This window comes from Nomia melanderi, chromosome 13 (assembly GCF_051020985.1).
Source record: "Nomia melanderi isolate GNS246 chromosome 13, iyNomMela1, whole genome shotgun sequence".
Taxonomy (NCBI): domain Eukaryota; kingdom Metazoa; phylum Arthropoda; class Insecta; order Hymenoptera; family Halictidae; genus Nomia; species Nomia melanderi.
The window spans coordinates 3,982,555-3,998,076 of record NC_135011.1 but is presented as its reverse complement, the minus strand read 5'-3'; the positions used below and the strand labels follow the sequence as shown (position 1 = coordinate 3,998,076).

Here is a 15,522-nt window from a genome sequence, read left to right as displayed (position 1 = left end):
ATTATGAAAAATTGTGCATGACAGAAGCATTACATTTTTATTAAAGAAAACGTGTTCCAGTCTACGATTCACACAATTGGTTAATTAAAAGAATGTTAACTAAAGTAATGTAGCAATTGGGAACTGTTTTTCTTTAATCAAGCCACTTTTAACCCTAATAGTACCACGTGTTCTTACAACGAATCATACCACGATGTGACTCTCAGTCTTATGAGAATAAAAGGAATGATTAAAGTGCTATTATTTTTGTTTATAGGGTTTAAATTTTAAAAGCTCGAAAAAACTGTTGGAAATGCGAATAATTATTAAATTATTATTAGTAAAACTATAAAATTTGATATTGAATATTCAACTGTATATAATGCATCGGTGTGTGAAATATTGGAATAAAATCTTTGTTTATAAATTCACTTGCAATCTTTCTTTGAGTTAATTTAAAAAATACCGTCTGTGTCTAGTTAGAAAACGTTAAGTATTTCTAACGAAATACTTCCGAGTGCAAAGGGTTGACACGTTGACTGCCACGAGAATTTCGAGCATTTTATACTAAAATTTATCCCTTAATATTAAAGGCTAATAGTATTTGAAATAATTATCAATGTTTTGGTATTTACTATTATCTAGCTACTTGTGTTACTAAATATTTTAATTCAACGTCAATTTTCTTATTTTAATTGCCCAGTAAAAAGTTCAAACGCGACTCGAAGTCACACCGTGGTCCGATTAGGGTTGAAAGAGACGGTTCGCATGTTCAGTCTCGAAACAAATGTGAAAGCCCCCATCAATCTCTCTGTTCCAGAAATCAGGAACGCGTTAGACACGCATATACAAGACATCAAAGCGCAAGTACTGGAAGGTAAATGCGAACTCCAATAAGCCTACCTGCACCCCAGAAGCGGTCGGTGAGCGGCGGCGGTGGCACCGTGTGTCGCCGGGCCCGCGTCCGCATCCGCATCCGCCTCTCAGCCCCTACGACACCACGCGGAACGACGGAACAAGAACGAACCAGACCCGACCACGTGTCGAGAAAGCCGAGGAGAAAGGGAAACAACGATCAAACGACAACCGGGAATACGCCAGCGGCAACGACAACACCAGCGACAGCGGCAGCGCTTCCTTTGTCCCCGTCTTCGTCGTTGCTCGAGCAACGATCGATCCCAGATTCCGATTGACTCGTAGAAAACAAGGGAAACGAAACGCGGAAACTGGAAACACGCGGCGAGATACTCTCCGGTGTTCCTTCAGGATTCAATGTAACGATCTTCGAGGATCTTCGAAGATTTCGGACGGTTTTAGGGATGATATTAGAGAGGAATCTTTGAAGATGGTTTTAAGGAGAATTTTGGGGAGGTTTTGAATGGAAGGGATAGTTCGATGATTGTAGAGGATATAGGAGATTCTTTGAGAATGGACAGAGGAATTCTTGCCTATTCGAAGGCAGAGACTCGTTTGTTGGAATGGAAGATGAAATTGACAGAAGGTTTGGACTTCAAGGTTTGGTTGAAGGTGGATTTGGTAGACACCGGGAATTGTTGAATGGGAATGAGTAAGCTATGAGTTAAAAGGAAATAAGGGAGTGGATCGTTTACGAGTACAGTGGGAAAATCGAGGGGATTGTTCGATGAAACTTCGAAGAATGGGAAAGAGAGAGTGAGGGTTGAGTAAAAGGAGGAAACCGGAAGTCATCGACGAAGACCGGACGAAGAGAGCTGCAAGACAGACGCTAGGACGAGGAATGATCGTTTGCGCCCTACGATTCGATGGACAAAGGGGAAACCATCAAGAAGCAGATCGACGAATAAACGAAGCGATGTTTTCGTTGATGGGTCGCGTCGAAAACGATCGCAGCAACGAATGGATCGAAGAGTTATGGATCGTAAGAAGACCGCGGCGCGGACGAGACACGTGAGCAGTCGAAGGGCGCGTGCATATAAATATAACTTATACATATAAATATAAATAAATGAAAAAAAAAGTATAAATATATAAATATGAATATAAATATAAATTATAAATATATATACATAAACATATACATACACGAGTAAGAAGAGAAAGGAAAAGGGGGTAAAAGAAAAAAAAAAAGAGTTACAAGCGAAACGAGTTACAGCAAAGAAGCAAGAAAAAGTAAAAAACCAAAAAACAAAACACAACCACAGGATTAAATAAAAAGTAATAACGAAGACGTAAAACTGAGAGGAAAAACCAACCACCCCTAGCGATTAAGTTTCTAGCGGATTTTTCGAGTTTAGCGGTAAAAAATGGCAAAACGTACGAAAAAAGGAAAAAAATACTAATTAAAGATAAAAAAAGTGGCAACCTAACCTACCGGTAGCAGAGTTACGTAGTAGTGTACTAGTTCGTTCGACGGCTGTTCATATGAGAAATCGAGGGGGAAGTTCTGCCCCGAAACAAAAAATGGAGAGATCCGAATGGAGGGAGTTCATTGTATTTATTATTGATTGATTATTGCCAGTTACGGATTAATTGATTCATAGTTTATTGTACCACGGTCATTGTTCTTATTATTGTTACCATTTGAACGTTTGTATTTTTAGAGAGAGGAAAAAAGCGAAAACAAATGATCGTCCGAGGACGAAAATTATTAGAAAAAAAAAGAAGCAGACGAAGGAGAAGAAGAAGAAGAAGAAGAAGAAGAAGATTGGATAAGAAAAGAACGAAACGAGGGAACGAAGAGGGATGAAAGAAGAAGAGATGAACAAATAAACGAAGCCAAGTCGAGGCAAGGATCGAGGGCCACGAGAAACTCAGGGTCAAGTGACCGAGGAGCCAACAACGCGATAGTGAACGACGAAGGACCGCCGAGAGAGAACACAGAATAAAATAAATAAATAAATGAAACGTTACATTCGAACACACAGACACAGACACGAGGAACACACGAGTGAACACCGGCGGCCCTTGCTCTCCCTTCCGTCCGAGATTCGATTTACTTTCGCCTGTTAACCTGCCGATTTGTCATTCACAAGATAGAATGACCAAAGTAACAAAACAATCAAATTCGTAACGACACTAAAACCGATGGTTATTCAAATAATTCGAAACTTCGCCGAACGTTAAAATAGAATCTATTACTGAAACAATTCGAATTTCTATTGAACGAACGTTAAAACGAACAATTGCGAAAATTGGTAGAATGAATTAATGGTTCGTGATACAGGAACGACAGCGAACAGGAAGGAATTAAATGGAAGTTTGATACGATTGAATTCATTATCGAACTCGTTGATCAATGGGAAGGGTGTATTGAGAGGTGATGACGTTAGTCGATTCGTTTTCGTCGGTTAACAGGTCGAAACTGGCGATCGATTCGCAGACGAGACGCGTAACACCTGACCGGGACGAAAAAGGAGACGCTGCGATGAGAAACGTTGAGAATGGAGATGATGGAAACGGATGGGAACGTTGAACAGAGAGAGAGAGGAAGCGGAAGACTCGAAGTTGGCCGACTAGGCGAGAACGAGCAGCACTGACTCTGCCGCGAGAGGGGTAGATAATGAATAGCAAACGAAAAATACAAAGATATATGCCTTTCTTTCACGTTTATACGGTGCGTTTCTATCCAAGTGTTATCGTACTAGTAGGTTAAATCGTTTTAGCGAAGATGACGAAGGGGAGGAAGAGAAACAGAGAAATAGAGATCGCGGATTTATGTGTTCGTTCGTGAATGATCGTGATGTCTCGCGGGGCGAAGGGTTGGCCGTGTCTACGGGGAGGAACGAAGTTTCAGGTGTTACCGGAAATCGGTTTCGCCGATCGTTGCTCGGTCGATGGTGATGGCTGGTGCCCGTGACGCAAATTTACGAGGAAATCGCATTCCAGTTTCGAGTTGTTTAGGGCGAAAGGTGTTGGAAGTCGTGAATGATTTGGAAGTTGTCGAGTCTTCGGAGACTTGGGAACTTTGGACGATTGGGGGACCTTGGAAGTCTTGAAGGATTTGAAAGATTTGGAAAATTGGAAAGTCTAGAAAGTCTAGAAAGTCTCAAAATTCTCGAAAAACTTGAAAGATTTGAGAGGTTTGAAAAATTGGAAAGTCTTGAAAGTCTTGAAAGTCTTAATAGTCTCGAAAGTCTTGAAAGATTTGAAAGATTAGAAAGACTGGAGAGTCTTGATAGTCTCGAAAGCCTTCGAACTAATACAAAATTCAAACTACTTTCACAATTATCGGCGTAATAATCACTCTCCTCATATTACACATACTTAACCATTCAAATTTCAACAAAAGGCAACGTTTTCACCGAAACTGTAGATCACCGGACTTCCAAAGACCCCAACGTGAACAAGCTTCTCCCGAACCGCGAATGAGCTGCAAAATAGTTCGCAACGTTAGCCGTGCAAAATCCATCGGAATCCAGAGGTACCAATAAAAATCCATCGCCATCGATAGAACAATCCGCGACCGTACGGGGGTGGACAGAGCATCGACTGCCGGCAATCGAAAACGCGAGCCTTATACATATACAGAAATAGAAGCCAAGAGAAAAGAAAGAGAAAGGAAAATCCCCGGAAAAAATCCGAACGTCGTATTTATAACGGCGACGATAAGAAACAAACGAAACAAAAACAAAAAAAAAAGGAAAGACAGGGAAAAGAAACCGAAGAGTCTAGAAACACGTTAGAAAGGATTTCGCTTACCGTCGCGTCGACGCAGATCACGAGGAAATTTCGTTGAGAACACGTTTCTCGCTCCTTCGATCCGGATATATATGGTCTTCGCATCGAAGAGACTGAGAATTTTGACTCTCCTGGAATTTAAGAATTCTACGTTAATCGAAACTCTATATTTATACGTAACGATATAATATACGAGTGCATATATATACATGTATATACATAAACATGCATATATATATATATTTGCGTAAACGAAAGTTCTTTGAGTTGGTATATGTATAGGGACAGTTAAACGCGATCTAGATGATGATTGAAAACCGTTTTTTGTACGAACAAAATGGCAAGATCGAAATACGAAAGTGTACTTCTTTATGTTCGATATCGTTCTTAAACAAAAGAAACGAAGAAAAAAAAAAAGGAAAACGCTCATACGTCTATTCTTGTATCCTGTTCACCATTCAAATTCTTCTTCAATTTCTCTCTTTCTCTTTCTCTCTCTCTCTCTCTCTCTATACATATATATATGTCACTCACTCTTCTCTATTTCTCTGTCTGCCTGTCTGTCTGTCTGTCTGTCTGTCTACCTGTCTATTTCTCTCTCTCTCTTTCTCTCTCTCGACATTATATTCAAACACTGAGAAACAATTTTTCGAATTTCTTCGCGGACACTCGAGATTCTCCGGACACGCACGCACTCTACAGCACTCAGAAGCTGAGACACCTCGATCGTTCGAACCCGAGAGAGGAAAGTTTCTCGACCAAGTGTACACGCGCCGAAAACAAACAGAAAAAAAGCAAAGAAAAGAACTCAAGAATCTATGGTTCTGTTGAACGGAAACGAACGAAAACAAATGGGGACAGCGACAGCCGATGAAAATTCAGAAGTCGGAGGGCCTTCTATCCACAAAGAGAAAAATCGAGAAAATACAAAAAAAAAAGAAATAAATACAAACGATATGGTAGATGATAACTAAGGATGATTAAAATACGTGTTTTCGCTGTACGATTAAACGCATGTCAGCTTTCCGTGTGCCGTCACCGTTCACTCTGTTCCCGTTTCTCGATGTAAGTGTGCGCACCTGCTAGGCGTCGACGATTCTGTTTCGCGAGCCGCGCGATTTTGCGAGATCACGTGTTCCGCGGGAGATTCTCGTCGTTCGATTGATCGTTCGATTGCCACGGTGTAATCGCCGGAGTAAAAAGATTCGAGCGAGGATAAATTGTGCACCGGATCGAGCGCAGTTCGATTCGAAGGAGAAATGAGACGAAAGGATTGAACTTCCGATCGTGAAATCGAAATTTGATAAAAATCCAGTTATGGAATTAATCAAACTTTTGATTACGAGATTGAGGGAAATTCTGCTATACTGGCCGAAGCTTAATCACGAAATTGGCGAACGTTTGACTATAGAATTAATCGAAGCTTGATTGCATTGACGAAAATTTCGCTGCAGTATTAACGAAAGTTTGATTACGAAATTGTTCAAAATTCGATTACAAAAGAATCACCGCGAGGCGGAGTAAATTTGTAAGTTAAATTAGACGTAATTGGAAAACCGAGTGCTCATTCCTCCGGCGATTCCCCGATTCCCGTGAAACAAACTTGCCCGAAGGAGCCGTGGACGAAGGAGAGGCTGCAACGACAGTCGGAACTTTTTCCAGCGGAAACGCCACTCGCCGGCTGTTTGTCCGCGAAAAGCAAACCGAGAACTTCCAACGGGGAGTCCCGGGTCCACGGCTTTCTGGAATCAGCTGAAAAATCGACCGGACAACTTTCGAAGAGACTCGAGTTTCTATACGTTAATCGTTGAATTTTTTTCCCTCGGTCCCTCGAAGCGGATGAGCAATGATTGGAAGTCGAGCCGGACGCGGCGGAAAGCCGAGGAACACGTTGTCGAATCGCGGAGTCGCGCGACTCCGCGCGGAACAAGTAGAAAACGAATGTTAGCGAGAACAAGTGTAAAAGAAGAAAAATATACGAGGCAACTCTGGTGTTTCGACGTGCATGCTAGACGTCTCTCTCTCTCTTGTCTGTCGATGTCGTTGGTTGGACACTTCTCTATGGCTTTTCCTTGACCGGCGATCCTCGGAAATTTATTAAGAAACGTTTGCATGCTGCCATTCGAAAACTTTGAGAAACACTGTACCCAAATTTCTATCGTTTCGTTACTTTCAGGCAACTCCAATTTCAAATTCAATTCGAACCTGGCACACCTTCGTTGTTATAATAAAATAATATTTTCAATGAAAAGTTAATTGTTTAAGAAGTATGTTATTTATATAGAAATGACAGTATTTCAAATTTTTGAATGGCAGTGTAGCGGACAACAGATCTTTATGCAGAATAAAAGTATTCCAAATCGAATAAAGTAAGATTTAAGTAGAAGCTACGTTGTTCCTTTAAGTTTGAATAATTTGAAGATAATAATTAAATCGGATATTGGTTTATTTTCTACTCTATGCACTCGTGTTTACTGCAAATGCATAAGATCCAGCGTCTAGTGACGAGATAACGATGTAAGAACCGATTTCCGAGGAGCGTAACCGAAGTCAGGCTTTCTCTGTCCGCGCGAAGCTTCCGAGAGCACCCGCGCCGATTCCTCGCATAGCGATTGGTCCTTGACTCATGGACCACGCCCTCCCCCCTCCGTTCCTAGCGTTCCCGGCCAATCGGATCCAAGTAAACCGTCTCGCAGCCTCTGATTCTCCCGTACGACTCTTACTCGATACACACTTCAAGTCAATTACTCAATAATTAATCCAAAGAATTATAAAAGAAACACTATATATGTACATGAATTCGTAGCAAAGAGAAAGGAAGGTTTGAGAATGATGACGACGATGATTTAACGATGATAATGACGCCCGGTAGCTCGCGGGCTACGTTTCGCGAAACGGATGCGAGAATACAGCGTTTCGTTGACCCTTTGTGCTCGAAAGTTTATCCCTTACATACAATCATTCATTTCTAACGAAGTATCAATTCGACCATTGATCTTATTAAATAGAAGTAACACGAATCAATGGACAGAATTATTTTATAATGTTCCACGTTTAAACTATCGAATCTTATAGTTACACTGTATCAAAGAAAGTGGCGACAGTTAGTCGCTTGCCGAGTGCAAAGGGTTAAAGTAGCTTCGTGGACGAAGAGTTCACGATCGAGGGCGACCCTTCAAAGAGGGGATCGTGAAAGTTGAAACGCTCGAACAGGAACGTCTTCGGGCCGACGGTGAGGCGCCATCGGCCCGTGTCTCATTATCACGACTAACAGAAGGAAAGTAATTAAACTCGACATCAAATTATACCGACAACTTCGAACTTGAAACCGCTTAAACTACTATCTAGCAGCCAGCGATGTGTAGCTCTGTAGAAACTGTGTTTTGCTGTTCCTTACTTACGCTCTCTGTCTGTCTGTCTCTCTGTCTCTCTCTCTTTTCCTCTATCTCTCTGATCCACCTCTCTTTCTCTCTAACTTTTCCTCCAACTGTTTCGCTCTGGTTTCACGATCGTAGCAACTTTTTCTCTTTCGACGTACCTGCTCGATGTGCCCCCCCGCCCCCTAAAAAGCGTACTCTTAAACAAAGAATCCGCAGAGAAAACGTCGCGACGACTCGATCGAAGTTGGAAAAATTGTACGAGGAAAGGAAAAAAAAAACAGGGAGAAACACAATGGAAACTTGGAATCTTGTTGTCGTCGCTACCGTTAAAACTTACAAGCTGATTAATGTCGTGTGTCGTTGTTGTTTCTCGATGTGATATCAGCATGGATGTTGTTCGTCGCGTTGTCTAGTCGATGTTTCACCGTCACACAGCTGACAAAAACTTAGCACGATTCTGTTCTCCTCTTTCTTGATCGTTTCTTAATGGATATATACAAATACATATATATTGTTAACGATGCTCTATATATATATATATACACAAGTACACACATACACACGGAGACACACACATATGTAAACTCTGACAAACTGATTAAAAAGCTTCTGTGCCTTTAGTTTCGTGTTACTTTAATCCACGTGCAAGCGATTGCTCGTTGTTCAAGCGTGTTCCTGCTGTTTTTTCTGTTAAACCGACGGATGAAGAATGGACATCGAAATGGCGTGATGAATAAACAAAATTAAACATTCCGAAGTATACTTATTTAAAGTCTTCTGAACATTCGATGGTAAAATGAATGTCTGACATTCGGTTAGCCAAAAAGTCTCACGAAACACCAAGGATACTGCTAACATTCTCTCCTCTTTCTCTCGAAAATTCGATTAACCAGACGAACAACAGATTTCTCGTCTAAACCAACCGATTCGGAACATAACTCCTGTCGCCATGTTTCCTGTCCACCGTTCACTCGTCCAGCGACTCGAATTCTCGCTTGAAAACTCGAAATTCGCCGTACCTTTGGGTGAGCAGGCCGTTTTTCCGACGATCTCTCGATGCAAAGACAACGTTTGTTCAACGAACAATGAAAAAAAAAATGCCAAACCGTTAACCCCTTGCCTTGTGATCGATTTCTCAACTGCGACCAACTGAACTACTCTGTCGTTAATGATTTATTGAAAAAGGGAGAAAAATTCTATGCGTATTCTACATCGAAGTTTGCTCCAAAGTGTGACAACTGATAAGAGAAGAATAATATTTCATTTGAATCCCCGAGAATTTTTTAATATTTATGTTTGTTAAATTCTATATAAAATCTTCGCTGTCGCGAGGCAAGGGGTTAATCGAACCGCGACCCGCGTGAATACTCTCGAGACCTTTCTCTTGTTCACCGATTTCTTTCTCCGCACACGCTCACGGGAACTGTTCTCTCCCCGATCCGCGGCGCGCCGAAGCGCCCCGACCGATCCTCATCCCTTTCTCATTTCTCCTGAAGCCACCCTAAGCCTGTAACGCGGCACGTGGCAAGTGATACAAACCGAGATACTTAAATCTAAACTTGATTCGTGTTTTCGATAGAACTTTAATCGATAACGAAAGAGGCGAGAGAAAACGAGAAAATCAAACCAAAAAAAAGAAAAATAATAATATTGGTAAATGAATAAAAATAAAATAAACGAGCGCAGCGCTGGTCCCGCTTCGAAACCGATACGACTAGCGTAATATCTCGACGGTTCACCGAAATCGCCGATCGATTCCGTCGGAACGAGACGAGCGCGGCGATCGAACGTATATATATATATATAATATAATATGATAAATGATATTTAAAGGACCTTTCTTAGGCGTTTAACGATCGGACGCATTTAAAACGGCGAATTAAACGGCGAACGAAATGGAAGAACCGTAGAAGAAACGCGTTAGAAATACGAAGAGGAGAAGGGAAATAAATAATTACGCCGAAACCACCCCCCAGTGACCCTTGACCCAGTCCCTGTTAGGAGACCAACGACAGGATACGCGACAAAACGTTCTTTTCCTCCGTGTACATAGTCTCGCGTGACGACCCGATGGAAAACCCGCGTTTTAGCGTTTAACGGACCCCTCGATGCGTGAAGAAAACGAACGAAAAAAAGAGGGGAAACGAAGGGGAGAACGTGCGAAAAAGTGGAACGAAGAGGAACGAACCGGATGAGAAATGTGGAACGGAAGCCGATCGTTCCCGGTGGCCTCGGGATTCTTGATGTTCTCGGGTCCCCGACAAAATGGCCGCCGACAGGGAACCCCGGAGGCCGCGAGAACGAACGGCGAACGAACGCTGTATCGTTCGAATGGAGCACCCGGATTTAATTCAGAGACAACGACACAACGCATTATAAAGTAATAATCGATAAAACTTTAAACGTTATTATAGATCGACGTACGTAAATACATACTTGTTGTTATGATCTATCGCGCGGCAATGGCGGCGATCAAGCGGCCGACGTCGAGTCGGACGAGCACGAAAAAGGGGAAAGAGAGGAACGAGCGAGAAGAGAGGACGAATAAAACGGTTTTTAGGCGATAAGCGTTTAAACAACACCCCGTAACATCCCCCTACACGTGCTACCCCTGACCATCGACCCGTTTAACGGAGACACGCGCGGTTTCGCCGGTGAAAGTTCACTGATTAACCTTTCTAGCTTCAACAACTCGGTCTTCCGACCTTTCAAAAATCAGAGAAAATTGAAATTCATAGAAATTCGGTTTCGACATCCGTTTCTTCCGATCTAAGGGAGAATCTCTTTGAAATCTGTCGATAAATATGCTCGCGAATCAAGATGACGATCGAAAACAACAGCGATTACTCGCGAATCGAGATTATAGTTAACAGCGCGAATGTAGTTGCTCGCGAATCGGGGTTGTAATTAATTCATTGGCCGATGAAACACGATTGATCGGTTTCTTGAGTATAGAAGGGTTAATGGAACCACGTGAAACGGGGCGAAATAAATGAAACCCACGATGTTTAAAACAAAAAAGTAAGTAGAAAGTTAGCTTTGTATACAAGAGAGCGCGGAGGACACGACGATTCTGAGGGTTGAGGGAAAGGGAGATCGGCGAGAGTCCCGAGGGAACGAACGACACGCGGGAAAAACGATTTTCCCTTCAGCGGCTGCCATTCGTCGCGGATTTTTCGGTGATTTTTGCGCGACGCCGGTATTCCTTCGAGCGGACTTTTGTGCGATTTTTGCGAGCGAGAGCTGCGTTGCTGCGAACCGTGACGCTCGCGCTGCCGTTCGACGAAGAATTCTATAATTAGAATATTAATCAATATTTCGACGATCAACTAATTAAGATTCCCGATTTTTTCGCGAACATTTCGGTAATCAACGTAATTAACGAATACTCCATACCGCCGAACGTTCACTCGAGCAATCTGGGTTCTAATTAATTGCGTTCGGAGCAAACGTTTATAAAACACGTTTGATTAACGCGTTCGTTTCTAATTTGCCAATTACCAAATCGAAAATTGAAATTGAGATTCCGGGATGAGGTTTTATAATGAAAACGGTGTTCATTTCGATACTATCTTTGGAAATTTGGGGGCGGGAATTTTGAAATTTCCGTGATTGCGAAGAAATCGTTTTGCCTTTTGGAATGTTCGTTCGTCGAGTTTTAATTAGGATCGTTGTCTCAGCGGAATCGAGCGGCAGCGTTGCGTCATCGGCCATTTTGGAACGAGGTTTCGATCACGCTTGTACCGTGCCCGGTATCTTCGCGAATTCGTTGAACCGAGAAGCAATACTCTAGATGCCTGTAATTTACTACTACTAATATGTGTCTTTTACGAGAAGCAAACGGAAAAAAATGGAACAAACACTGGGGCAAAGGGGAAACTCACACCAGACACACCGCGTCGCACTCGGCCCGTCAACGATCTCGATCGCTGGCCACTTGTGCCGGTTTCACGCTCCAAAAAAACGCCATTTTTTATAAGCGTAGCGTACTCGAAGAAACGTAGAGCAGTTTCGATTAATTAAAACTCGAAGAAAGTTCATTCAGATTCATAGAATCCTGAAGAAACGAACAATTAGACGATGCAAATCGGTGCAGTACGAATTAAAGGAATATCTCGACACTTTGGCTGCCAATTTTTACTTCGAAAACGACGACGTAATATTGAATAAAAGTAATCCGTGAGAAAAATGGGAAGAATAGATTCTGTGATAAACGACGGCTCGTGTGTTCCTATTCCATTGGTAGAATCTAGAACGATTCTTTTATTCCGAAAGTACCAACGTTTCGATGCTCTTAAAAATGCATTTTCTAAAGTGTAGAATCCTAAAGGTAACTTGACGCCGGGGGGGACGCGATAGAATTCTATTGGATAACCGACGGAATCGGTTCGGAGATTGTTACTCGGGACTTCTTGCTCGATGCGACATGAATTTGCGATGCGTTGTTGAACTGCGAAGCGCATTCCTCGCGCAAGAAGTCCTTGGTCGGACGAGCAACGCGTCGACGAGTGGAGCGGATTAATCGGTTCACGTGGCCGGCGAATGGAAAGAGTCAACGTAACGATTATGATCGTCGGCGAGTTGAAAGGGAGCGCGACGCGGACGAACCAAGCGGACGAAAGCAACAAACGAAACATCGACCCAATACATTTCGGCGTTCCCTTTACGGTTACCGAAAACTTTTACGAAAATAAAAAACGAGAAGAAAAGATGGCGGAGCAACCGTGGGCTTCGAATTTGCGTGTCGCACGCTCACGCATCGACCAATTATCGTAATCGTTGATCGATTGTAGGGTGAAGCGAGGACCGAAACATCTCGCGGAAGGTTCGAAGCACGGGAAACGGTACGAAACGAGACGCAGCGACGGATTTCCCGAAAGTTTTCACTCGATTCAACGGGAAAGAATGTTCATTTCACTTATTCGCGGAATTAAGAAACTTATTTCCCTACAAATTCTACCGTTTGAATCGAATATTCCACTGAGGAAGATAATCTATATTAACTACAACTAATTGTTCCTCTTGGAACGATTCTATGATGTTCCAAAAATTCAACTGGGGAATCTTATGTTTGGTCAGTAGATTATAGGAGTGTCGATTGTTTAACAAATTCGTCACTGCGCGAGAAGCTCACGAACAGGAGAAGACGATCGCACGAAGCTTGCTCGCTGGATAAAAAGAAAGTAGAATATTCTTTTTCCTTTTTTTTCTAAAGAAACGAATGACACCAATGGCGAGAGGTGAAGAAGACGAAGAAGGAGAAGATTTCGTAGGATTTAATGCGCGCGTAGTGCGGCCGAGCGACCGGGACACGCGCACGAGTTTGTTGTTGAGCGTGGAATGTTGCGTGGCGTTTGAAAGAGGCGCGATGGAACGACAAACGCCGGATTGGTCGACGATTGATGATGATAATACTACATTGTTGTTAGATTATGTACAATATATATATATGTATATGTATACGTACACGCATACATTGATATGAACACTGAAGTAACCTAGAACGTTAAGCGACCACTTGTTCACGGGATGTACACGGACACATGGTACACGAACACATCGACACTCGTGTTCTCGTGGAAATTAACCTTTCGTCTTGCCAAAAAAGAACCTATGAGCGCACCACTTGCATTCGAATCTTTTTCTATTTGTTTTTTCATATAAACCTAAGAAATGGATGTTGGAATGCTGATCTTCGAGTTAAAAGAGAGATATGATTACTTGAAAATGAAATTTGATACCCGCAGTTTGATATTTTTATAGAAATTTTGAGAAATTCCGTTCAATTGGAAAATGTTTTTTGAATGACAGTGGAACTTTAAAGCGATTCAATGAATTCTTGCGTATTTCGTTGTCGATCGAGGGTGATTACATACTTCTTGGTAATTGAGGCAGGAAGGGTATGCATGCGAGGGAACGTTCGAAACAAAGTTCACCGTGCCAAGTGAAAGGTTAATAATCACCGGAGCACCGTTTCCACACAGGCAAACAATACGACACGACTGTGCGACACACGATTTCGTAGCTGTGCCCGCGAATGGAAGGGGTTGCAAGCCCCACGGTGAAACCAGCCCTGGACACGTTGTCCCGGCCAGAGACGGGTGAACCCGCAGGTTAAAGGGAACCTTTCGGGGCACGAATAAAACATTAGAAGCCCCGGTAGCTGAACTTTCCTCTCTTTATCCAGTTACCGTTAACGAAAGACCATCTTCCGACAAACGCGTTGAAATCAATAAAAATCGCGTTAGCGGAGTATTAAAAACTTTCAATATAATAACGAAGTACTTCGAAACTTTACACCGAACCGAAGAATATTAATCACAAAGTGAAATAACATCTCTTCTGAATAACCGACTTATTCGACGGTTTGCATTAAAACTCAGCTGCGTTAGAAATTTAAGGATCCTCTTTTATTTAGAACGAAAAGCTGAGGAGAAATAATCGAATAATTTGAATGTAATAATAGATTCTTCCGTCTATTCTACGGTGTAGCAGTGAGAAGTCTGTATTATTCAAGAAAAATCCTGTTTCTGGATGGATTAAGCGGCAGGAAGAAACTCCTGGCGCGAGACACCATCCGGCGGGCATTATTTAAATAAAACACTGCCCGTCTCTGGTCCGGGGCATTGGTTGCTCGTGAAAAATGCATGGAATTCTAGATCCCGCGTCCGTCCCTTTCCAGGACCCTTCGAGCGGCGAACGCGGGCGAGCCGAAGGGAAATTGTTTCCCGAACGGGGAGAACCTCCCGTCGAATTTTCATGGAAAATCGCGGCGCGTTCGGTCGCTCGGAGCCCCGGGACGCGACGCTCGAGCGTGAAACGTTAACGAAGCGGGAACGGGATCGCGGCGAACGAAACGAGAGAGGTGAGAAAAGGGGAAACAGCGGGGCGAACGTGAAAGAGAACGGATAAAATCGAGCTTTCCTCTTCCTGCGTCGCACGGAGTAAGGGAAAGAATAATTCTTTCCGGCTTTCACGGCGGGAGAGGAGGAACGACAACACAATAATACGAACAAGAAGCAAACTGAGACGAACGAAAAGCGGAAACAAAAGCCACGCGCGAAACGTAAAATAGAAAAAAAAATCAATAAAATTGAAAGCGAACGAAACCACGCGAGGGAGGGAAAACATTTTTAGGGGCGCGCCTCGTCGTTATTAGCTCTTAATACCGATAGTAATACTACGAGTAATAAATAAACAAGAAGTGAATTAACCAGAAATATGCGTTTATGTTATTTAGTTCTAAAAAATGGAAAAAAATGTAATAAAAGTCAATCGTGTTACCAAACCTCGTTGCTTGATTCTTTGTCGACCCCTCTCATCCCTTACCTTGTATGTTCCTCTATTTCTCTTTTTTTCAATAAAGGAGAATTATTTATTATTGAGAGATAATCTTATATTTATGCTTTAAATGCCTCGAAAACCATTAAAAGATAGATAGAAGATTGATAGAAAGATTTCTGCTAAGTAAAATAAATTATCATCAAAATTTTCACTTGAAGAATAA

At 42.4% G+C, this 15,522-nt stretch overlaps 1 protein-coding gene across 2 annotated transcripts in view; it reads left to right on the top strand.

Annotated features, from left to right (window-relative positions):
- The window catches only part of cpx (synaptic transmission protein complexin), a 474,092-nt gene extending 458,789 nt beyond the window's left edge, over positions 1-15,303 (top strand). For both annotated transcript variants that reach the window (XM_031987227.2, XM_031987228.2), the window contains one exon: positions 800-15,303. In XM_031987227.2, the coding sequence (XP_031843087.1) occupies positions 800-876 (77 nt within the window). In that variant the 3' untranslated portion in view covers positions 877-15,303. The remainder of the gene's footprint in view (positions 1-799) is intronic.
- Positions 15,304-15,522: the final 219 nt, after the last annotated feature.